Genomic DNA, 26,054 nt, shown 5'->3' on the forward strand with positions numbered 1-26,054 from the left:
GATAATAAAAACCAGCTTCCGTTTGGGTCAGACAATTTTTTCCAGAGCGATTTAGATTATTCTACATTAGGGTATATATTTACTAAAATACATTAGAATATGTAATTTTTAATAAATAATTTCATCTATTCATGACAAAATCTTAAGATGTTTTGAAGCGTTGGGGAATTATTACAATGATTATTGATCATAGAAAAAATTCCTTAACGTTTAAAAACAGCTAAACATTTTGCGATAAATAGATGAAATTATTCATTAAAAATTAGGGTAGAGGTACCATTTGTGGCCACAGCTCCATTTTTGACATTTAATCCTTTATTTTAATTAATGAAAAAGTGGAAAATAAAATTTTCATTTTAATAGTGGGATAGAAGTATCTTTAGACATATTTTAAAAATTAATTATGTTATTGGGTCTTTTACAGATTATTTTATTTGGATTTTTTAAGTGTCCAAAACTGGCCCTAAAAGGGCCAAAAACGGTACCTCTACCCTATATGTTCTAATGTATTTTAATAAATATACTATAATAACAGACAAAATCTGCGAGTAATTTTATATCTTTCTATAACATTTAAAAATAAATAAATCTAATATAAAAAGTCTACAATTCGCAATTTAAAAAATGGTTAAATTCAATCACTGGTCTCCAAAATTATAAGTAAATAACAGAAACTATCAAATATTTCTATAATTGTCAATAAACAGCAAAAAATTTAAAGAAGAAAAAAAAATCAAATTTGTTTCAGTCTAGAACTAAGAAAATAGCTGCCTAAAAATTTTTCGATTAAACCCTTTCGAACATCATACAAATAACTAAGTTCTTGCCAAGCTTCAAATTTTTTCATCAATTATTACCAGAGATATAAATATTAAAGTTTAATATTTAAATTTAAAACTCTCGCTGTCTTGGGGGCCAGATTAATTTTAAAATTAAGAGCTACAACTTTACAGAATCTTTTTTTTTATTATTTGGAACAATTTGAGCGGGTGTAGCAATTAAAATTCAAAAGTGACCTCCGCAAGAACCACCCTATTATACATATATATTTTTTCAAATATTTTTCATGTATAAATCCAAAAATTTAAGATTTAGATTTGGATTATTCTGTTTAATTTTTATAAACAAATCCATCAAAAAATTAAAACTCCTCAGATATTTTATAAAAATACTTTTGAAAATTAAAATTTTTTTTTTTCTCAATTTTTACTTCGCAATCCAATAATTATATCAACCATATGAAGGTGTTACAAATAACGGTTACATTTTTAGTCACGTTATTGTAAAATAAAAAATTTTTTTTATTTATATACTTTACCATTGCCTAATTAAAAATGAATTAAACTAATTGAAGAAAGGAAATTAATAAATTATCGCTCAAGTCAATGTATTTAAACGACTGCGTAAATTATCAAAATTAAATATAAGTAACAATAACCTCATGATTTTACTGATTAGTCCTTATTAAGGAACAAAAGTTTCTAAATTGTTGATAACATCTCAAGGTCATTACACGTTAACAAGCATTATAAGTTAATAAAAACGTTTATTATTCGCAAAGTGTAATTTAACAGAGGGCGAGTTATGTTTATCCATAAGGGTATGAAGTAAATTGAATATATATCACATGTAAAATAAAATATCATTTATTATAACCATTAACTATGCATAAACATTTATAACATTCATAAACATTCAATAATTATTACGCGATTTTTAAATTCATACTTTCTATGGAAAAAAATAAATTATATCAAATAATAGTTTCGATTAAATTGATTCATAAGCACTTGATCGAGTAATTAATTTAAGTTTTGATCATTTTTCTCAATATAATAACAACATTAAAGCAATCTTAGATCTATAAAAAAAATTATTTAATTTGAATCATATTACAGTCGACTACTCGTCATAAGCCTGTCCTTCATAAGCCTCTTCCCCTCAATCGGTAGTTACTGAGTCCAAACAACTTCCCCGACTCACTCTAAGGAGTTTTGTACCGAGAGCCCGTTATAAGCCTCCGTTAAAATTATCAAAATTATAAACTAAGAATAGGAAAAATAGACAAATTAATGATGAAAATTTACTGACTATGTTTCGCGGAGAATAATTTAATCATTATTAAGTAAAATATAATTTATTGTTCATAATTGTAATCATGAATTATATTCAAAGCTTCTGTTACAATTGAAAAGTTTTATTAAGCATTAAGTTCATCAATAAAATGATTATTTTTATTATTACTATAATCAATACCGTTATCATTATAATTTTTTGCATTATAATTATTATTAGTGTAAAAAGTGTCGCGTATGTAACAAAATGTAAATATGACTTTTAAAATGATATAAAATAAAGCAGGCTTATAACGGGTCGTCGAGAACAAAACTAAACACACGGTTTGGAAAGACTGAAATTTCAAGAAAAATTTCCCCTACGTCCCCTAGACCAGGCTTATTACGGGTAGTCGACTGCATGATAATTGATAACAATTAAAATAACATTATCAATTATTAAACTAATATCACCTTTAAATTATAAGTATTAAATTCAAAATGTAAAGCTTAAAAAATTTCATTCAGTGGAATAATTATTTTTTTCTGATTAACCAAAATAAGCTCCACAATTAGAGCACTTTTTATTTTTTAACAGCAAGCAGCATAGAATCCCAAGTGGAAAGAAGAAAATTGCACAAAATAATCCTAAACACGTGTAATCATCTTCCAAGATTCCAACCTATTAATCAAAATAAATAATTAATCATATATTTATAATGTATGATCTTGAAGTTAGAAGACAGTTAAAAATTTTCAAATTCTTTTTTAATACCTAAACTAAAAAAAAAAAAAAACTAAAAATATGCACATGTAGGAAATTTAAAAAACTATCAGTGTAATTTTTAAAAATAAAATTCAAAAATTATTAGACGTCGGCTAACTTCAGTCTTATTATAATTTTACTATAACAATAAATAATAAAAATAATCAATAAGACAATATATATTTACTCTGCAAGCTGGACAAGCTCCAACAAGAATTATTTCTGGTACAATAACAGTCGTTGTAGCTCCATATGACGGAATTGATGAATTTTGATATGGAATTCCATCACTTGGATAATAACCAGGTGGCGGTTGCCACGAAGAAGGACCTACTATAATTTAGTAATCATTAATTATCATGAAAAAAAACTTCTTTGATAATTATTTATTCAATTATGCTGAGAATTGAATTAATTACTACAATGTAATAAAAATATGAGTGTAAATGTAGCTGACAATTGTCAAGTTTTTAAATTTTAGAATAAATGAATAAAATGTAAGTAGAGTATAAATAAAAAAATGCATATTTACATAAATGCATAATCTGTACGCGCATTTTTTAAAATTTCAGTATTTTAATTAATTTATTTACTTATTTAAAATTTATGAATTGTCTCAGGTCTGTTACATTTACACTCATAAAAATTATACAACTATGTAATTTTTTTCAAGTAATTACAGTAGTAATAAAAAAAAAATACCACAAAGATCTGGTTGTATTGTTTTTTTTTAATGAGATAATTAATAATTGCGTGATAAGATGAAACGAACGTATCAACTGTCATCGTAAAAAAGTATTGATAGATTATTTAAAATGATCATTTAATTTAAAAGTATACAATAAAAAAAGTTTTAAATAATTAATATCATGTCTCATGTCTTAACAATTTTATATTAATTATAATTATTTATAATTAATTATGATATTGCAGTAATGAATAATAAAGTAACAATAAAATATAATTGGATAATTGAATATATAAAAATTAACCTGATGGTGCAGTGGCAGCAGAATAAGGTGGTGGTTTATCATCTTTAGAATACAAAGGTTCATTTTCCATTATTATTGTTTATTTAAATTCAATTGTCAAACTATCAATTGTCTCGAAAAATTTTATTTTTATTATTACGTTAAATTAACTGTACGTTTAATCTCAGCTGAGATAAGTACCACTAATTTAATTACTAGAAAAATTTAATTATTTTTTTTTTCTTGCAAATGTTTCAATCCTGTCAGATGCGCAGAATTGCTGCGCTAATTTTAAATTTATTTGCATCATCATAATTCAATGTTTTTTTTTTATTAATAAATAAATATTTATACATTATAATCATTAGTTATGTAAGTAATTTATTCATTAAGTAATTATATGGTAGTACATTTTAATAAATTTTCAATGCGAACATTTAAATTATAGATTATTTAAATTTTCCCTCAATTTTAAATTTGCGCGGGATTAGAGGTCGTTTTTAAAATTGAATTTTACATGATATTCAATAAAATATATAAGAAAATATTATTGATTAATGAGTTTTTATAATAATTATTATAGTAAAAACCAGTTTTTAAAAATATTATGAATGGATTTAATTAATTTTATGCAACTAAGAATGTGAATGGAAAATAAAATAGTAACCATGAACATTTATTTGTAATTATTAATATTTTATTTCGTAATTAGTGAATAATTTAAAAAATAATGATTAATTGGAATGCCATGTATGAATTTATTATTCATTTGTAATCAACTTTCCTGCCTAGTTCAGTTCTCAATAAATAGGTCAATTAAAAAGTTATAATTATTTAAATTTATAAATAATAATATATGATTTAAATCTATTTTAATATCAAATTATATCTAGATAATTATTAATTCAAATTTTAATGTCGTCCGGTACTTTTTAAATAATTTGAATCTGAGTGTAAATGTAGCAGACATAAATTTTTTGATTACATATAAAATAAACAAATGATTACAATAATAAAATTAAAAAAAATGCATGTGCAGATTTTTGAATTTTCTAAACGTGCATTTTTTTATTTTTATTTTATTATTTCAAAGTTTTTAAAATTGCCCGCTAACTTTACTGTCATTTTGGGTCTAGGGTTTTAATTTTTATTTATTTAGTAACTTTTAAAATACTAGGTTATGTATTCTTTATTCATCATCAATATATACATGTGTGCATGTGTAGGTGTATACCTGTTTTATTTGACATACATATATATTTTCGAGCTACGTCAAAATTATAATGTGGCTATCTTTTTACTCACATCATCACTAGAATGTGTCAGTAATACAAATTATCAAAAAATATTCATACTACCCAGGTACCGCATCTCCAAAAATTTATTTTGAAAGAAAAAGAAAAATTATTGATCATAAAAAACGTAAATAATTAATAATTTAACACAAATTAAAATATCTATAATTTTTAAGTAAAAAAAAAAATAAAGACATTAACGCCCTTTGGATTTAACAATGTAATTAAATTATCATTGTTTAAATTTAAAAAACTAGTGGCAGTGATTATCAATAATAAATATATGATAAAGAATAAGAATATAAAATGATAATTTTATTAATGCATAGTGACAGAAGCATTAGTAACCTCATCTTAAAATTATCATCTTCATCAGTATCAGCAGCAGCAGCAGCAGTAAATCAAGAACTTTCAGTAAAAATTAATCAGTAATTCTGGATGCCTTAATTTTAAGGCTAAATGTTATTTAAGTCGATTGGGTTTTCTAATGACAATGCGAAATAATTCTAAAACTAGAGAAATGTTTATAGTAAGAGCACTAGAAAAGATTCTCGCTGATAAAGATGTCAAACGATCACATTTATCACAATTACGAAAATCATGCGAATCTGCATTGGGTAAGATTATAAATAATTATAATTTTTGTATTTTCAAATTAATTGTCTTGTTTTGCTTAACAGCTGTTTGTTTAAAATAAACAGTATTTATTAATTATTGTATTATTTTTTGACAGATGATTTACGGAATGAAATTAAAGAGGTACCAAATGTTCAAGGAGAAGAGACTGTTTCTAATGCGTTACCTCAACCGAGAAACGACTCAAATGTCATATCAGCTGAGAAATACTTTCTTCCATTTGAGTTAGCTTGTCAAAGTAAATCCCCGCGTATTGTAGTTACGGCATTGGATTGCCTACAAAAGCTCATAGCTTATGGACATTTGACTGGTAATGTACCAGACTCGACGGATCCGAACAAATTATTGATTGTACGAATTGTCGAGACAATATGCAGTTGTTTTATGGGTCCGCAAACTGATGAGGGTGTACAGTTGCAAATAATAAAGGCATTGTTGACTGTAATGACAAGTCAACATGTTGAAGTACACGAAGGAACTGTTTTACTCACTATACGTACTGTTTATAATGTTTATTTGGCATCACGAAATTTAGTTAATCAAACTACTGCACGTGCTACACTTACACAAATGATAAATGTTATTTTTGCACGTATGGAAACACAAGCAGTAAGTATCATTTTTTTTCTTTTTAAAACATTTTATAGAAATCTAACTATTGCATTTGTCTTCATGACGGAATTTTTGAAAAATTTTGCTACCTCTTAGCTCGACAAGCTGAGTCAGGAAATACATATGGTTCAAAAGTTTACATATTTATACATATATATTTATACGATAGAACGCGGCTTGTCACGACGATTGCGTCCACAATTCTTAATGGATCTCAATGAAACTCAACATTTTCTGTAGACGATATTGAGATCAAGTTCGAATATGAGCAAAAACGGTCGATTAGTTTAGAAGTTCCAGAATTTTAAAATTTTTTAAATGTAAAAAATTCATATTTTTACTGATTTTTTCTTCAACTTTTGAATGTGACAACATCGAATTTATATAAAATGCATCTAAAAGCTCTTTAAATAGGCTTTAATTTTTATGCCTAGGTAAACGCCTAGACCAAAGAAATTGCTTATCTTAACACTCATTGAATGAAATTTTGTTATTGTATTCGTTTCTGATGATCAAAGAAATTTTTTTGTGGCTTTTCCAGTGCCTCCGATTGAGGATATACATTTTTCATATATATATATCATGAAATCTACTTCCATTTCAGCTGTCGAATGACTTTTTTAATTTTACATGTACATTTTTTTACATGAACAAAATTTAAGCATAAACTTGAATAAAAATGCAGTGTGACTAATTAAAAATATGTTCCATGTGATTAATTAAGATGTTGAGTTTAAACTCAAAAATCTTTTGAAATACTAAACTAACTTTTTTTTTAAATACCTTAATTAGTTTTTAATAATTGCGAGTTTATTCAAGTTTGCTATGAAAATTCAAGTTTTTAGAAACTAATTATACATGAAAAAAAAGAATTGTCAATTAAAACTCAGGTTTTTCAAATAACCATCAGCTTTAAAATGAATATTTAAAATTTATTGACTTGGAAAATAAATAAGCAATTATTTAAATAAAATATATTGTGTTTTTAATTTCTATGACATTTATGACTTGGAAATTTAAAGTAATGTAAAAATAAAGTATATAAACAAGTTATTATATTATGCCATATATGTATTTTATATTTCTGACTGATATGAACTTGTTAATAACTTAAAAGAATTTACTTTTAATTTGAAGGAAAATTTTTAACAGTATTATTACAGTCGACTACCCGTCATAAGCTTGGTCTAGGGGACGTAGGGAAAATTTTTCTTAGAATTTCAGTCTTCCCACTACCGTGTGTTTAGTTTTGTTCTCGACTATCCGTTATAAGCCTGTTTTATTTTATATAATTTTAAACGTCATATTTACATTTTGTTACATACGCGACTATCTCGATTTCCCTGCTGCTTATAGCGCCAAAATAAATACTTATCTTTTTACACTAATAATAATTATAATGCAAAAAATTACAATGATAACGGTATTGATTACAGTAATAATAAAAATAATAATTTTATTGATGGAGTTAATGCTCAATAAAACTTTTCAATTGTAACAGAAGCTTTGAATATAATTAATGATTACAATTATGAACAATAAATTGTATTTTAATTAATAACGATTAAATTATTCTCCGCGAAACATAGATAGTAAATTTTCATCATTCATTTGTCTATTTTTCCTATTCTTAGTTTATAATTTTGATAACTTTAACGGAGGCTTATAACGAGCTCTCTGGTACTAAACTCCTTAGAGTGGTTAAGTCGGGGAAGTTGTTTGAACTCAGTAACTCTCGATTGAGGGGAAGAGGCTTATGAAGGGCATAGGCTTATGACGGGTAGTCGACTGTATTATTTTATTTATTTAACTGAGGTATTATATTACTTATTATTAAAAATAGGAAGAGGAAGCAATAAGAACAAGTGAAACACCTCAACAATCAGAAGCACTCGTCACATCTAAAGTTGAAGCTGAATGTGAGACTTCATCAATTGTCGATACTACTACCACCACTACTTCTATATCTAATGATACAACTTCATCGTTTGAAGCACATCAAATTGTTGGTGAGATTTTGGATGATATTGTTAATAATGTTGTGCCAGAAGACAACAGTATTAAGACAACAACAACTGAAGAGCAACCAAGTATTGACCATATACCTACTGATGACAATACGGATGAAACAGCAAATGAAAATGACAATATGGTTACAGCTAAATTTACGCATGTACTTCAAAAAGATGCTTTTCTTGTTTTCCGTGCTCTTTGTAAATTATCTATGAAGCCATTACCTGATGGTACACCTGATCCCAAGTAAGTATTTACAGCGTAATAAATTAACACCCATAAATTTATCAGTAAATACTAAATACATGTTTATTTTTAGATCACATGAATTGAGATCTAAAATACTATCGCTACAATTACTTTTGGGTATTTTACAAAACGCTGGTCCAGTTTTAAGATCGAATGAAATGTTTGTTATTGCGATAAAACAATATTTGTGTGTAGCATTATCAAAAAATGGTGTTTCGTCAGTACCTGAAGTATTTGAATTATCACTGGCTTTATTTCTTGCTCTATTGGCGCGATTTAAAGTCCATTTGAAAATGCAAATTGAAGTGTTCTTTAAAGAAATATTTATGAATATACTTGAGACTTCAAGTAGCTCATTTGAGCATAAGTGGATGGTGATTCATGCATTGACAAGAATTTGCGGCGATGCTCAGAGTGTTGTTGATATATACGTAAATTATGATTGCGATCTTGCGGCTGCTAATTTATTTGAAAGGTAAAATAATGATAACAAGCAACCCACAGTCACTACATGACTGCCTGAGTATTATTACCAAATTTATAAAATATAATTTGAATTTAAGTTCTTATTAAAATCTATACTCTAAAATTAACTCTAGAATCTTTTGTTTATTTCTATTATCATTGAAATTTAATGAGACAAATCTCATCAGTAACTCGCAAACTTATTGATTTCGATGATTGTATAATCATGGGATTCTTGAAAAAAAATCTACACGGTCAAATTTTTTTTTATTAGTTGTCTAATATATTTTGTTTCACTGATACCCAATTAAATCTGTTTAATTTTTATTATCATAAAAGACATGGCATAGACTAAATTTTTCTTATTTTCTCTTAATTACATATATAATAGTTATATATATTCAGTGATATTCAGTGACAGAATAATTAAAATATTAATTTATTTAAAGAAAATAAATACGATCGTCTTTTTTCCCGCGTAATTTAAATGTAATTCGAATGATATAGATAAATTTATTTATCTCGATACTTGGCAATAAAAAAGAGTTTGAACCATGAAAAGGCACAAATCCTAGTCAAGGTCTTTCTAACGATACCAAATTTAATAACATTAACTTATTCTATCATATAGATATGGCTGGAACAAAATTTTCCTTATTCTCTTAATAATATAGATATAGATAACTTGTAATTTATTTATTTTTTAAATTTATTACTTGAGAGCTTGTTATTTAATTTAATAAAATTTAATTTTTAGACTGGTGAATGATTTATCAAAAATAGCACAAGGTCGTCAAGCATTAGAGCTTGGAGCTTCTCCTAATCAAGAAAAATCAATGCGTATACGCGGCCTAGAGTGTTTAGTATCAATTTTAAAGTGTATGGTTGAGTGGAGTAGAGATCTTTATGTTAATCCTGGGGTACCTGTTGATCAACAATTGCCGACAGAACCACCCGATCCTCCATTAGGTCAACCATCTTTACCACGTTATGGCAGCGCTGGAAGTTTGTCTTCAGCTAATTCTAGTCTTATTGGTATAAAAGAAATGCCAGATTCACCAGAACAATTTGAAGTTCAGAAGCAACAAAAAGAAGTATGGGAAGCTGGCATTGATATGTTTAATAGAAAACCCAGCAAAGGAATTCAATATCTCCAGGAGCAACATTTATTGGGTACTGCGCCTGATGATGTTGCGAGATTTCTTCATAATGATGAACGATTAGATAAAACAGCAATCGGTGATTTTCTTGGTGATCATAATCATAATCAAGTTATGTATAATTATATCGATCAAATGGATTTTGCTAACAGAGATTTAGTCACTGCATTGCGATATTTTCTTGAGGGTTTTCGATTGCCTGGTGAAGCTCAAAAGATTGATCGTCTTATGGAAAAATTTGCTAGTCGATATTGCGAGTGCAATCCAAAGTAATTGTTTTATTTAAATATTTATTTATTTAATTGCTTAATTATTTATTTATTTTTTCTTTTCAATAGCAATGGTCTGTTTACAAGTGCTGATACAGCTTACGTGTTAGGTTTTTCAATAATTATGCTTACAACGGATTTACATTCACCGCAAGTTAAAAATAAAATGACTAAAGAGCAGTATATCAAATTAAATCGACGGATTAGTGATAATGAAGATTTACCTGAAGAATATTTATCTAAAATTTATGATGAAATTGCTGGTAATGAAATAAAAATGAAGTCACATCCAAATAGGCCAGGAAAACAAGGTAAAAAAAATAACAATTAATATCTGAATACATTTAAATTTAAAATTATTTTTAAAAAAATTACTAGTTATATCAAGTGAAAAGAAACGTCGGCTATTGTGGAATATGGAGATGGAATTGATATCAACGGCAGCAAAAAATTTAATGGACTCTGTTAGTCATGTCCAAGCGCCATTTACAACCGCAAAACACCTGGAACACGTTCGGCCAATGTTTAAAATGGCCTGGACACCTTTTCTCGCGGCCTTTTCTGTTGGGCTTCAGGATTGCGATGATCCAGAAATAGCATCACTATGTTTGGATGGTATACGATGTGCTATTCGTATAGCTTGTATTTTTCATATGACGGTAATTAATATTTACTATGAAGCCCTTATTAAAAGAAACGATTCAAAACGATTTGCAATGTTAAATGCTCACAAGAAGGGCGATTCAAAAAGTATTCAAAAGCATTAAAAAGTATTTAAAATTTTTTTTTCTAATCGTTTTAAATCGTTTCTTTTAATAAGGGAGTAGGGGTGTGCGAATTTTTGAATTGTTTGATAACCCAAGTAGCACAGAGACAACTTTTTTGGTATAAATATGACATGCAAATGTTGGTTCCGAAGACAGAGAAGAGTTGTGTTGTTTTTCCTGTCTTATTTCAATTAAAAAATCATTTGGATGACTTATTTTACCACTATTTGTGATTTACTTTTTGTCGTCACTTGTGTTAAGTCTTTTAAGCAGACATTTTTTCGGTGACATAAATTTTTCATCGATTTGTCAACATATTGCTGCCTTATCGATACAGTAAAAAGTTGCCTAAAAACTGATGTCTTATAGATATCTCAAAGGCAAGTGTACTACTTGGGGTGCTCCTTGAGAATTTTTTAACTATTTGAACTCGTTGCATAATTCGAATCCTTCAAATAGTTTATTTCTATTTTGAAGCTTTAGTATAATTCGAAATTTTCATTTCTAACTTTTTACAAAATCAAATGATATTTAATTCTTCAACTTAAAGAATACTTGAATAAAATTTCATTTTTCAATAACAGTGGTTATCGTAATAAATAAGATAATATAAAGTTTAATAAATATTTTATTGAACTTTAATGCTTCCGTAGAGATCGTTAATATTTTTTAAAATTTAAGTGTTGAGCAGTTTCAAATTTGCTTTTAAAAGTTTTATTTTCTTGAGTAATTTTTTGTATAGTTTTTAAATAAAACAATTAAAAAAATTTCACACTAGTTTATCATAAGTTTTGGTCTGAAAATTTTTAATTATTTGATTCTAATATTAATGTGGGATATAACGAGAACAATAAAATAAACAACGTCATGAATCAAAAATCATAAACTTCCAAATAATTTGAAAATTCACGAATTATTCGATTCGAATTTGTGTCGATTAACTTGTAAATTCGAATATTCACACACCTCTACTATTAAGAAGTTAATTTATTAAATAATTATAATAATAATAATTATTATTATTAACAGTTGGAACGCGATGCTTACGTTCAAGCACTGGCAAGGTTCACTCTTCTTACCGCAAATTCCCCAATAACTGAAATGAAAGCCAAGAATATTGATACAATAAAGACATTAATTACGATTGCTCATACAGACGGCAACTATTTAGGCAGCTCGTGGCTGGACGTTGTAAAATGTATTTCACAGTTAGAACTTGCTCAATTAATAGGCACGGGAATACGACCGCAGTTGTTGGGTCCACCATCAAAACCATATTTTCCATTACCGCTTAATAATTTTACAAATTTAACACACAATAATTCGCATCAATCAAATAGTCTCAATTTAAGTTCACTTGATCCGAGTGTTAAAGAATCAATTGGCGAAACAAGCTCACAGAGTGTTGTTGTTGCTGTTGATAGAATTTTTACTGGATCGATACGACTTGACGGTGATGCTATTGTAGAATTTGTAAAAGCTCTGTGTCAAGTATCACTTGAAGAACTTTCTCATCCATCACAGCCACGAATGTTTTCATTAACTAAAATTGTTGAAATTTCTTATTACAATATGGGCCGTATTAGATTGCAGTGGTCAAGAATATGGCAAGTCGTTGGTGATCATTTTGATCGGGTTGGTTGTAGTCCACGACAAAATATATCATTTTTTGCTGTTGATTCATTACGACAATTGGCAACAAAATTTATTGAAAAAGGTGAATTTGCTAATTTTAGATTTCAAAAAGAATTTTTACGACCATTTGAACATATTATGAAAAAAAATCGATCACCTGTTATTCGTGATATGGTTGTAAGATGTGTAGCTCAAATAGTTAATTCACAAGCACCAAATATACGGTCAGGTTGGAAAAATATATTTAGTGTATTTCATCATGCCGCTAGTGATCGTGATGAATCAGTTGTTGATTTGGCATTTACTATGACTGGGAAAATAATAAATGATTTATATGCTAAGGATTTTAGTATTATGGTAGACTCATTTCAAGATGCCGTTAAGTGCCTAAGTGAATTTGCTTGCAATGCATCCTTTCCGGATACTAGTATGGAAGCTATAAGACTGATACGCACTAGCGCCTCGTATATCGATGCCAATCCTCAGATGTTTGCCGAGGGTATGATGGACGACAGTGGAATGGTATCTGAGGAAGATCGATCATGGGTATGTTTAGAAATTATTTTATTTTATTTCATCGGTCCTGTAACATTTGGCACGTAGACGAAATTAGGGTAAGAACACCAGTACCCAGCCCCTAACAAGTAGCCAGCCGGTCATATACTTTAACATTGGCTCAAAATATATATAGATATAATTTAACATGAAGTCGCTGGCTACTGGTTTGGGATTAGGTACTGGTGCTCTTACCCTATATTAATAATAATAATCTATATAAATTAATGAAAGATATTCAACAAGTACACAATATTAATTTATTTTATTTAATTAAGGAAATTCTTAGATAGTACTCCGAACTTTTTAAAAATTTGCAATGACTTTAAACTGTCACAACCATATTGAAATTTAATTAATTAATTCCCTGGTTAAAAACTCCGATTGAAACCGCTGAATTCCGATTGATTCCGATTGAAATCCAATAGACTTTCAATCAGAATTAATTGGTTTCAATCGGAGTTTTTAATCAGGGTTAAAAAAAATGAAAACTTTAATTGAAAAAAGGACAACGTCGAAGTAATTTCACCGAGGTATAGAATTTAAAAAAAAGTTACTTACAGTTGACATCAATTGGAAGTTAATCAAAATTTATTAAATAAATTTCAGTAAAATCTTCATGTCAATTTTATAATTCGAATTTTCAAATTTTGTAGGCTAAAATTTATGTAAAAAATTTCGTTTAAGTCCCAATTGATATCAACTGTAAGTAATTTTTTTAAAAATTATATATCTCTGCAAAATTACTTCTACGTTGTCCTTTTTGCAATTAAAGTTTTAATTTGTTTTTTAATAATTAATTAAATTTTGATATGCTTATGATAATTAAAAGTAATTAAAAATTTTTAAAAAGTGAGGACTGTCTGAGAATGGCCTTAATATTCACGGTTATTTTGGTAGCGGTTACTTTGTCGCGAGCAACTAATCACGATACCCATTCTATATATCATATTTAATTGAACGTAATAATTAATAAACTATAATTATTAACAGGTGAGAGGCTGGTTTCCATTGTTATTTGAATTATCTTGTGTTGTCAGTAGATGTAAACTTGATGTACGAACACGTGCATTAACTGTACTATTTGACGTCGTCAAGACACACGGTGCTTCATTTAAGCCTCACTGGTGGAAAGATTTATTCCAAGTACTATTTCGTATTTTTGATAATATGAAACTTCCAGAACAACATACAGAGGTAAATAATAATATTTTATCATATCACTGTGAGTTTGAATGCCTGCTTTGCCAGTCGAAAGCCAATTTCATACCAATGCGATTTAGCATCATTTCATTTTATAACTACTAATTAATATCAACAATTGATATTTATTTTAGAAAGCCGAATGGATGACCACGACCTGCAATCACGCGCTCTACGCAATCGTCGACGTCTTTTCTCAATTCTACGATATTTTAGGTCCACTTCTTCTCGGTCAACTTTATTCCCAATTACTATGGTGTGTTCAGCAAGACAATGAACAGTTGGCTCGCTCTGGTACTAATTGCCTTGAAAATCTCGTTATAAGCAATGGTATTAAATTCGATGAAGAAACATGGACCAAAACAACTCGTTGTATTCTTGACACTTTCGAAAGTACTTTACCGTCAGTGCTCCTGACGTGGAAACCCCCGTCATCAAATAAAGAATCCGATATGGATGTTATCACCGGAGACCATGATAATCATGTGGGAATATTGAAGCGTAGTCCAAGTACACAAAGTCTTAATAATAATAACAACAACAATAATAATAATAATAACAACAATGACTTACCGCGATCACGATTATTTTCATCATTGCTTATAAAATGTGTAGTTCAATTAGAATTAATTCAGACTATTGACAATATTATATTTTATCCCGCAACATCACGTAAAGAGGATCAAGAAAATTTAGCTCTAGCACAAGCCGATATGTTGAACGGACGATCAAGTGATTCGGGTATCGATGGCTCAGGTAGTGAACAAAAAGAAGAACAAGGAATGTATTGTTTATTAACAACTATACATCTTTTACAACTGGTTGATTGTCTTCTGAGATCACACAGATTCGCTAAAAGTTTCAATGTTAATAATGAGCAACGCAATATCCTTTGGAAAGCTGGTTTTCGTGGTACCGTTAAACCAAATTTACTGAAACAAGAGACCCAATCACTTGCATGTGCACTCCGTATACTTTTTAAAATGTATAATGACGAAACCCATCGTACTAATTGGTCAACAGTCGAGTCTCATTTAGTTGAAATATCACGTGAAGCTTTAGAATATTTTTTAGTTTTACCAAATGAAGCTCATCGTGATGCGTGGACACCTATTTTATTACTGCTACTTAATAGAATTCTTAAAATGTGTGATAATCGTTTTGCCGTACATGCAGCAAATTGTTATCCATTATTATGTGAAGTCATGTGTTTTGATCTTAAACCTGAACCACGATCTGTCTTGCGTAGATTTTTTTTACGAATTGGTCCGGTATTCAGGATTACACAGTTGTAACGATAATTTTATTATTTTTATTTTTATGTAATTAAATCAAATATTAGAAATTGGTTATTGTTTAATTAAAAAAGACAACCGATAAATTATTATCATAATTTTATAATATTATATTATTATTACAATAATTTATTTTTTAATTTGTATTATGCGACGAAATTATTTCACACACATATAAATATGTAATGTTATATACATCTTATAAATATATTATATAATTAAATATAAATATAATTAGTAAAATAATGAGGAAAAATGCTTTGAATTATTGACTACGATTTAAATTGGGGCGTGCATGATTTTTAGTCTTTTTATTATTGATGCAAGTAAAATTTTTTTTGTTATACGTAGAAAATTAATATTATATACAACTATTTTATTATTATTTTATGTAGTAAGTGTACATTGAAAAATGAATATTGAATATGTGACAACAGGTCGGTCTGATTTTAATAAAAAAAATAAAAAATAATATTCGTGATTTTAAATTTAAAATACACTACCGCTCAAAAGTAATTGGCCACTCAGAAAAAGGTATTTTTTAAAAGTTTGAATAAGTGAAACGATTTCATAGTAATTTTAATTATTTATTAGTAAATTATTAGACGGAATACTAACAATGAAACCTAATAAAGTTGTTTTAATAGATTTATTGTTTGGAATATAAAGAAAAATATGATACTGAAGTTAGCAGACGTCTAATAATTTTTGGATTTTTTTTTAGACAATAAAAAATTTTTAAAAAAATATTTGAAAAAATTGCACCTGTAGTTTTTTAAATTTTCTACATGTGCATATTTTTATATTATTTTTTTGCAGTTGATTTATTGCAAAACGAAAATTCAAAAATTTTTAAATGTCTGCTAACTTCAGGATCATAGAAAAATGCAGGTGGCCAAATACTTTTGAGCGGTAGTGTCTTATTAATTAAAATGTACAACCTGGAAATCATCCGATTCCAGTCAAAAGCACTAAGAACAATAGTACGTACCCTGGTACGTATCATACCAGGGTGGCCACGAACCGGGAAATCCGGGAATTATCAGGGAATTTAATGCAACCGGGAAATATCATGGAAATGTCAGGGAATTTCGAAAAGTATCCGGGGATGAAATTGTAACAGTTCAAAATTTAAAAAATTTTAAATTATACACTAGTTATAAAAATTAAGGGATATTAAAAAAATTTCAAATTTTAAAGTGATTTTCAACAGGTTGTAACTCGAAGGAAAATTGTCATACGACAAAAACAAAAAAGGCAAATTGTAGCTTCAAGTGTCTAGTTTTCTGATCTGGGTTTTAAATTTTTTTATTATGTGCGGTTCCAGAGTAATCCTAAGAAAACTATTGAAAAAGAAATTTACCAAATTTTTGCTCGTCTTAAAAACGGTCTTCGAGCTTCAATAAATTTTTTTCGATAATTATGATTGATTTTTGATTGCTCCGGAACCGTGCATAATAAAAAAATTTAAAGACCCAGATCAGAAAACTAGACACTTGAAGCTACAGTTTGACTTTTTGTTTTTATTGTACGACCATTTTCCTTTGAGTTACAACCTGGGGAAAATTACTAAAAAATTTGAAATTTCCCTTAATTTTTGTAACCAGTGTATTTTGAATTTATTTAAATCACAAAATTTCTTATTAAATATTTTAACTTATACATTTTTAACATCGAATAATCAAAAATAGGCAATATTAATTTATTTTATTGACATTTTTTATGGTTTCTCGCATGATTTAACTATCAAATTTAATTATTGAAAATGAAAATATAATAAAAACTTTGAATATCTAAATGAAAGAAAAGTTCTGAATCAGGGAAAAATGTGAAAAATTTTACTGGAAAACCGGGAAATATCAGGGAATTTTGAAATCATTTCTTTGTGGCCACCCTGGTATCTAATAACAGTCTGCATAGAGACCTCTATATGATGACCGTCAAGGAAGAAATTCAGTGTTACAGCACCAGACACCACATAAGATGACTTAACATCCGAATAAGCTGGCAACTAAACTACTGGATCGTAGCTTAGAAGTCAAGCGATTAAAAATATTCAAACCACTAGATCTCCTTCAACGTTTTACATAAATAAAATCTCTGTCAAAACTAAAAAAGAAACATCACTGGATGCTCAATAAATACCTACGACATCTAAATGAATTAATATCCTAGGATAGATTGTAATTTTTCAGTAAATAAAAATAAATTAAAATGTATAACTAGGTAATGAGCCACACCATTCTTGTACAAAGACTAAGACGTCATTGAGTGGCGATTCAGAGGGAGCTTGTCGTGCAGCGTTCATCAGTTTATTCCAATCATCGCGATCAACAACGCGATTACTTCCTTCAAACCTGACAACAGAAGCACGAATTGGATATCCAGTTAAAGCACAAGGTTGTAGTGCAGCTGAACCATTTGCAGGACAGGTGAGAGACCCGATGTAAACTCCTCGCTGATCAACTGGCAGACCCTGTTCAATTTTCTGATCCATTGACACAGCCAGCACCCACTCGCGTACATCCTCTCGCTCTTCTTGCGTCAGACTGAGTGTCCCAGGAAGGGGAACTTCTAGAGGGAAGTCAGTAATTCGAAGATCATCAACATCTAAAATGCTTCCATCACCTTCTTCTATGCATTCTTCGAGATCTAAGAAGTGATTTAGGAAGACAAAAGCCTCGCTGTGGGATCCAGATTTGCGTAATTCAACTCCTGCTTCGTAGTAACAACGATCAGCGAGTACAACGTCTGTGTATCTCAGAAGAGAGACTGATGTCTTGGTAACAAGATTAGCGAGATTTGGAAACAGCTGGCAAGCGCATTTTACAGCTGAGTAATGAGTAGCTTGAAGTAATCTTCCAAACTTTTCTTCACTTGCTGACGAACCTTCTATTTGTTTTGTAAGGCCCAGTAAAAAAGTACGTAGCTGTGATAAACGTGTGTATCGTGATTCAGGAGATCCTTCATACAAATTTAAAATCATTTCCGCTAAACGATAATAAAGATTATGGTACTGGGCAATAGGAGGTGCTCCGTATTGTGAATATAATTGCAAAGCTGGCTCTGGTGTTCCAGATTTAAGTAATTGAGCAGCACGTTGTGCTAAATATTTGTGTAAGACTTCGGTATTTAATGTACTGGCTATTTCAAATACTTGGATCCATTGTCCCTTACGAGCAAGATTTTCCAAAGATTTATCAGCATCACGTTCTCCTCGTCCACTTAGATCATTATCAGTCATAGCAATGGCATTGTCTCGTGCACTCTCACGATACTTATCATCTAAATAAGATTCTAAGTCTGGTGCAAGTTCGTGAACAATCCGTCGAGCTCTCATCCAATCTCCAACGGACACTAGCGCATTAATAGCTTCCTTCATTTTGTCTGCTTGAAGATAAACCTGAGCTGCTAATGCGTGTTCTCCTGCAACGACTAATTTAGAACCCAGTTCACCGCCAACTTGAAGAGCCGTTTCAGGATCTGCTTGATTTAATAAAATATCTGCTGCTTGGATTAGTGCTGGACGTGATGCATCGATGATCAAAATATCTAACGCAGTGCGAACTTCTCCGGTTTCTAGCCAACGTCTTGCTTCATCTAAACTACTTGTTCCATCTATTCCGGAACTTTTGTGCGTTAATTCACGACGAAAAGCTGCCTCATGACTTGGAAGATACTCACGGCAAACTCGCATCGCTTCTGACCACATTCCTGCTGACTGAAAATTAATTTAAAAACTTTAACATCTAGATTTAAACAAACACGTAGGGGAGATCGGGACATGATGGCCCACGTTAACGAGTAATTATTTCTTGTGGATTTTGATTACCGGTTACCAATCACCTTCATATTTTTAAAAAATTTAGTTATTTTACAATAATTTTGATTAAAAAAATTTTTCTTTTCGGGGTACGACGGCCTGTACCTAAAAATTATTTTTCCAAATTTTTTATTTTATAGTTTATTTGTTTTTTATGCAAAAAAAATTTTTTTCTGCCCCCCCCCCCCCCATGCCCCCAAATATAAAATAAATTTTTTTTTTCATTAAAATCAACTTCGTTTTTTAAGATTTTCCAGTTATCTTATTTTTTTTATGTAAAATTTTAGGAATAGGCCGTCGTGCCCCAGATAGTTCGTATCACTTTGAAAAAATATATCAAACGTATGAAAAAAACTTGATAAAAATTTTTTTTTTAACTTTGGGGGTGGACCATCGTGCCCCGTCTTCCAAATATAACTCTAATTAAGTATAAATAACAAACCTTGTAATGGTCAATAATTATTTCAGGCTTGTGAGCTCTTAGTAAAAGTGACTCAGCAAACGCATAGTCTTTATTATCAACAGCTTCAGCAGCTCTGGCAACCAGAACCTGCGCCACGGCTTCTTGACTTACTGACTGAGCAACTTCTTCCGCAGCATCCCAGTCTCTCGTATGAATATACATTTGTACAGCTTCAGTAGCTTTCCCAGCTCTGATAAATTCTTTTTCAGCTTCAGCAAATTTGCCTTCATCCTCCAGTGCCATAGCATACTTGTAATGAACTTCTTGCTGCTGTTCCGGAGTTCCGTATCTCACAGCCTCCAGTGCCCAATCAAATAGATTAGCCTCGCAGGCCATCAGTAGACATGGATCAAAATAATTAAGTCGGATCAAAAGTCGAGCGCCCAATTCCGGTGCTAGAGTACGTGCCCACATTAGCGCCACTTGCTGAGCTGCAGTATCACCAGACGCCTGCTTAGCAACTCTTAAAGCATCTTCCCATAAATTTGCTGCCTTGTAAGCAGCCACTGCCCCTCTCCAGTCTTCGGCTCCAATGAAATGTTCTTCAGCTTCACGCGCTTTCCCAGCTGCTGCCAATTCGTGTGCTAGATATGCATGAGTAGTTTTCAATAAATCCGGACGATATTCAGCAACCAGCCGAATCATGTCATGCCGATGACCAGCACGACGGTACATCGCAATTGCTGCGTCGTACTCACCAATAGCAACAAACAATGCTTCGGCATAACGGAAGTTACCAGATTCTTGTAATTTTTCAGCATGTTCTGTTAAAACTTTAACGGCTTCTGTAGACTCCATGTGTTCCATCGCAACCTCGTAAGCTCGTGACCAGTTATTTGTTTTTATATGAATTTCAATAGCGCGTTTTGGATCTTTAGCACGTAAAAATAAATTTTCAGCTAAATTAGTATCGCCATTTGATGCACAATATTCACCAAGCTTATAACATTTTTCTTGAATTGCTGAATCCTCGCTGTCAATTACCTGAACTATTTGAAGAGCTTTACGCCACTGTCGTGCATTTATCGCTGAATTCAAAGCCGATGCTATTTCACCGGCTTCAATAAAATGATTTATAGCTGCGTCATGATGACCAGCTGTTGCCAAATTATGACCCCAATCTTTTTCAATACTCACAACAGAATTTGGCTCAACAGATCTTGCCAAATCTAGAGCTCGTGCAAAAATTCCAGCTTCTTGATAACACTTGATAGCACCAGAAGTGTCATTTGTTTTTTCTAAAATTTCTCCAGCTAGTTCCATCAAGTCTGATGATTTAAGTGCTTTGACTACTTCATCAGTAATTTTAGAGTCTTCTAATAGAGATTCGTTTGACAAAAGAAGTCGTCCAGCGCGACCTGCACGACCAGCTTCCAAAAAAAGTTTGACAGCACGACGTGGATCATCGGATTCAATTATCACAGCTGCTCGAGCTGCCTGTCCACTGTTAAGTAGCCAAGCTAAATGTCTATCCTTAAGATTTTTTAATCCAGTCCAGTCTCGATTTTCAGCCAAATCCAAGGCTTCCTCCCAGTGCCAATATTTTTGGTACATTTCCAATGCTTTGTCTAGTTCATTCTGTTCAAGATAAATCGCTTCGGCTGTTTTTAATTCTCCATTTAAAATAGCCAATTTAGCCCAACATTCAGGACTTGTCAGAGGATCATTACCCGTTTCTTGATAATATTCTTCACCAATTCTCACAATATCTTTCAAAAAACTCGAGTAGGCAACATCTCCTAATGCTGCGTAACATCTTGCAGCAATCAAAAATTTTCTCTCAGTCATAGCATTGCGCGCAACGTTTTCCCACATGGCTTCAGCTTCCGGTCTATCGCCCAAGTCCTCAAGAAATAAAATAACTCGACCGAAATCATTATCATGTAAAGCTGTACCAAATTCAATCAACCCTTCGTCTAATGGATAATTCACACGAGAACCAGCTTCTTCAACAATAACTGCCGTCTTTCCATCATCGCGGTCAATATCTACAGCATCACCACGTATAGAAATAAGTGTCGATGCTTCCGGTGCGTCAACATTATACCAAACTGCAAGTTTATCACCAGTCTGAGCAACAGCCACATCACTTCCAGGCACCCATGAAGCAAAACCCGTCCCAGTTAACAGCAATATCCTGCTACCTTTGTCATCGCACAGCCACAGTCGAGCTTTTTTGTCTCGCGACAATAATCTGTGGCCTGTTTCACTCAACTCCAACCAATCTACACGTGCGTCATGACCAATAATACTTATTGTTGATCCGTTTATTAAATCAACGATTCGTACCGTCCGAGAATCCAGTAAATAAGCAAGACGTTTATTCTCTGGCATACCTAGAACCTGTCGTTCATTTATGCGTACGCTTACAACATGTGGATTAACAGCTTCAGTTCTTACTGACCCCAGTATTTCATTTTTTCCGTACTCGACAATTGTCAGTTCTCCGGACGAAAATATTAAACAGACACCAGGATATTCAAAAAAAAATTTCTCACTATTTGATTTATCTTCCCAGGGTATTTCACTCAGTAAATTCAACGTGATGTCACTGATAAGTAAAGTTGAACTGGTACGAGCTATTATATGATTGTCTTTACGGCCTAGAATTCTTACATCTTCAATTTCACTTCCTGTGTAAGATTTAATGCTGACTGGACGGTTTGAACCACTTAAAGATCGCACGACAACTTGACTAGGACCTACGTAAGCAACTTCGTGACTTCCTCTTACCATCGCACGTTTCAAAACAGTCTCAAATTGTTCAATGACACCGCAAAGACCTCCAATTATTAAACGCGAACCATCTCGTTTCCATGCTAAAGCCGTAACTGTATAGAAATTTGGCAGTACGCGAGTATTCGTTTCTTCCCAAACAGCACGACGTGGACTCCAATCAATTATTCTAATTCGATTCCACGATCCAATGGCTACACTTTGTCCACTTGGACTGCAGCATGCGACTGTTATCTCTTTGTCCGTATTGTCGCGCGAGTAATCGAAAGTTTTGATTACTTTACCGTGAGAATCGTAGACTATAAATTTTTTGTCACTTCCTCCGGCACAAATATGATCATGCGGCCAAGCTAAAGCATACGCAGGTACTCCGTGAGTTAAGATTCTACCTGATGGTTCAGTGACACCATCACTTTTTAAATTGTATCGTATAATACTTCCATCGGCATGACTTGATAAAAATCCTGATTTTTTTTCACTGAAATAAACATTTATTATTTTTGAATATGTTTATAATTTAATTAAAATTGATAGGTAATAATTATTTTTTATTACTTTGATGCTAGAGCTATTGTCATTGCATCTGCTGTATAAAGTGTTTGTGCTTTATGAGCTTTTAAAATAGCGACACGAACTTTTCCATCACTCAAACCAACAATTATTGGACCCTCTGTTGGCCAGATCATACATGTTACTGATGAGCTTTGCGCAAATTTGTTACAAATAACTTTTTTTTCACCCCTAAAAAAATATTATCTCTTAAATTAATTACTCTTTGTTAAAATTTATTTAATTATGGCTAAGGGGGGTAAAATAGGCTTTTGAGATTAATTGGGCTTCCCCTGATTAAGGAATCTAATTTGAAATGATTTGAAAAATCTAAATTATTTGATATTGTGTCATACCATAACATTATAATTTGAAATAGTTCAAAATAATTTCAAATTCTGAAATTCAAATTATTTATGAGATCTACTATTATATAACACGTTTGCTTTTTTACAAGCACATCTTTTAGTTGGGCATTGCATGTTTGAAGCTCTACACGAGCATTTAGTATCCCTGCCCACCACGGCAATTTTTAACAGCTTCCCTCAAAGATAACAGATTATTCATGCCGATTTCATCCCGTAAAAGGAACTGTAGATGTCATGCTAGCTTACCAAGTATAAATAAATCAAATTTAATTTACTTTTTTATTTAATCCGCATTCACATCTATCACTCCTAGACTTTACACAATTAAGTCAGCAATACTACCATAAGAAATTTAACGAACTTTCGAAATAACTTCGGGATGTCATGTAATTCTGTAACATTACACGATCTCTCTGAAGCTCTGTTGCATTTCATGAAAAGCCTAAAAATTTTAGTCACCGTGTAACGAAATGATCATTACATGATCTGTCTACAGTTCATTAAATGTCTAATTTCATGATGTGTCTACGACATATACACCCCCGCTCGGCATGAATGTCAGAAAGATCTCTTTTGATATCAGAAAGATACCATAATTTTTTAGATAACCAACACAAGATTTGCAAATACATTGCATACCGTCTACGTTCAAGGAATACTGATGATGTTTACAGTCAGTACAGGATAAATAGCCTGCAGAGTAGTAGACAGTGTGCTAATCCATTTTTACAAAACAATCAATGGATATATCGATTCTCCTAAAATCTTGGAACAGTTCAGTTTCATCTGCTCAAGATCAGATCTAAGATCCCGAAGGCTACTGTATTTAATGAAAACAACAAAAAACTACGTATGTTATGGACCAATAAACAGGATTGCGAATCTCGTTAATAACCATTGTACTGAGTTAGATTACTTTGGTGGTTCACTCTCCTCCTTTACATCTAATGTAAAAAACTTGTTAATACTCTATTAATCTGTACTAGTCGGTGCAATAATTTTCTTGATAGTACATGCATAAAAATTATGCTATCTAATCATTTAATCTTGTAATAAAAACTTTATATGTATATAGCCGATCGGCGTTTATTCTATTCGAAATAAATAAATAAATAAACTTTATGATACCCAGAAGATGACTTTCTGACATTCATGCCGAGCGGGTCTCTAAACAATTTACTTCTAGTTCATAATACAAAAGATGGAACAAGAAAATTAAACTCCATAACTGTTTTTTTAATTTATCAGGAAATTGTCCCACATAATTTTTATTTTTTTAACTATTGGATCATATCGATAAATACTTTCTTAGTGACTAAAATAAAGTAAAATTAAGTAAAACCAATTAAATATTTTTAAGGAAAGTCCATGTAGCTTAACATTTTTTTTTAATTTTTATGTTTGCCGTTCTGAGTTCCCTGTAATCACTACTTAGTACTTACCAATCTTCACCAATTTTATATACATAAACAATATTATCTGTTTGTCCAACAGCAATTTTAGTTGAATCCGGAGAAAACGCTATTGCTTTTACAACATAACTTTTTTTTCCATACTAAAAATTAAATATATACATATTGAATTAATTATACTACTAATTTAAAATTAATATCTACTAAGTAATAAATAAAAAAAAATAAACCTTAGAATCTACAGGTTTTGTAGAGAAACGATCCTTCTTAACTCCTGTCTCATCAAAAAGATAAATAGATCTATCTGCCAAAGCAACTGCTAATTTTAAATTATTTGGTGACCAAGCAATACTGACAGCACGATTTTCACCCTCATTACCAGCCAATACACAACCTAAATATTTTAAAATCATAATTATAATAATTAACTCATCAACAAATAAACAAATATTATTTATTATACAAAATTTATTTATTTTTATCACATATATATTTTTGTTTACAAATTTATTACCATGGAAACACTCAATTCTTAATTTAAAATTCAAACGTTAGCTCACGTGACAGTTACCATTTTTTTTTAATTCGTATATTTACGAATAATAATCGATTAATTTATTTTAGATTTCTAAAAATGGATTATTATTTAAATATTTTTGAATGAGTGTGAATGTAGCAGACAATTTAAAATCTTTTAATAAATAAAAAAAATGTAAGTAAAATAAAAAATGAAAAAATACGTATTTAGATAATCGAAA

General features: G+C 30.5%; 3 protein-coding genes across 4 annotated transcripts; 1 reads left to right on the top strand and 2 right to left on the bottom strand.

Annotated features, from left to right (window-relative positions):
• Positions 1-1,628: 1,628 nt before the first annotated feature.
• Positions 1,629-4,038, bottom strand: LOC130666375 (brain protein I3). Of its 2 annotated transcripts, none has more exons than XM_057467317.1 (3): positions 3,813-4,038; positions 3,008-3,150; positions 1,629-2,736 (listed from the first exon to the last, which is right to left on the bottom strand). In XM_057467317.1, the coding sequence occupies exons 1-3, from the start codon at positions 3,880-3,882 to the stop codon at positions 2,605-2,607; spliced, it is 345 nt and encodes a 114-aa protein (XP_057323300.1). In that variant the 5' UTR covers positions 3,883-4,038; the 3' UTR covers positions 1,629-2,604. The 2 variants fall into 2 exon arrangements, with proteins under 2 accessions (XP_057323300.1, XP_057323299.1); XM_057467316.1 differs by having other exon boundaries at positions 3,008-3,153; positions 3,813-4,031.
• A 988-nt stretch (positions 4,039-5,026) lies between these two features.
• LOC130666253 (brefeldin A-inhibited guanine nucleotide-exchange protein 1) lies at positions 5,027-16,250 on the top strand. The gene is made up of 10 exons (XM_057467063.1): positions 5,027-5,703; positions 5,820-6,331; positions 8,178-8,593; positions 8,667-9,071; positions 9,819-10,490; positions 10,560-10,801; positions 10,869-11,149; positions 12,287-13,438; positions 14,441-14,644; positions 14,785-16,250. Exons 1-10 carry the CDS (start codon positions 5,574-5,576, stop codon positions 15,943-15,945), a joined length of 5,175 nt encoding a protein of 1,724 aa, XP_057323046.1. The 5' UTR covers positions 5,027-5,573; the 3' UTR covers positions 15,946-16,250.
• Positions 16,251-16,325: 75 nt separating this feature from the next.
• Positions 16,326-25,783, bottom strand: LOC130666252 (intraflagellar transport protein 172 homolog). Its single transcript, XM_057467062.1, has 5 exons — positions 25,527-25,783; positions 25,327-25,439; positions 23,523-23,708; positions 20,211-23,445; positions 16,326-19,666 (listed from the first exon to the last, which is right to left on the bottom strand). Exons 1-5 carry the CDS (start codon positions 25,707-25,709, stop codon positions 18,155-18,157), a joined length of 5,229 nt encoding a protein of 1,742 aa, XP_057323045.1. The 5' UTR covers positions 25,710-25,783; the 3' UTR covers positions 16,326-18,154.
• Positions 25,784-26,054: the final 271 nt, after the last annotated feature.

Source organism: Microplitis mediator, chromosome 4 (genome assembly GCF_029852145.1).
Source record: "Microplitis mediator isolate UGA2020A chromosome 4, iyMicMedi2.1, whole genome shotgun sequence".
In the NCBI taxonomy this organism is placed as follows: Eukaryota; Metazoa; Arthropoda; class Insecta; order Hymenoptera; family Braconidae; genus Microplitis; species Microplitis mediator.

What these genes read in the sequence shown, in the direction of transcription:
- LOC130666375 (XM_057467316.1), bottom strand. Translation starts at nt 3,882, where the DNA reads ATGGAAAATGAACCTTTGTATTCTAAAGATGATAAACCACCACCTTAT. An exon ending in TGCTGCCACTGCACCATCAG is followed by an intron (nt 3,154 to 3,812) that starts GTTAATTTTTAT and finishes ACTAAATTATAG; the next exon opens with TAGGTCCTTCTTCGTGGCAA. An exon ending in GAGCTTGTCCAGCTTGCAGA is followed by an intron (nt 2,737 to 3,007) that starts GTAAATATATAT and finishes TTTGATTAATAG; the next exon opens with GTTGGAATCTTGGAAGATGA.
- LOC130666253 (XM_057467063.1), top strand. Translation starts at nt 5,574, where the DNA reads ATGACAATGCGAAATAATTCTAAAACTAGAGAAATGTTTATAGTAAGA. An exon ending in CACGTATGGAAACACAAGCA is followed by an intron (nt 6,332 to 8,177) that starts GTAAGTATCATT and finishes TATTAAAAATAG; the next exon opens with GAAGAGGAAGCAATAAGAAC. An exon ending in AAATAGGCCAGGAAAACAAG is followed by an intron (nt 10,802 to 10,868) that starts GTAAAAAAAATA and finishes AAAAATTACTAG; the next exon opens with TTATATCAAGTGAAAAGAAA.
- LOC130666252 (XM_057467062.1), bottom strand. Translation starts at nt 25,709, where the DNA reads ATGATTTTAAAATATTTAGGTTGTGTATTGGCTGGTAATGAGGGTGAA. An exon ending in TATAAAATTGGTGAAGATTG is followed by an intron (nt 23,709 to 25,326) that starts GTAAGTACTAAG and finishes ATATTTTTTTAG; the next exon opens with GGGTGAAAAAAAAGTTATTT. An exon ending in ACAATAGCTCTAGCATCAAA is followed by an intron (nt 23,446 to 23,522) that starts GTAATAAAAAAT and finishes TGTTTATTTCAG; the next exon opens with TGAAAAAAAATCAGGATTTT.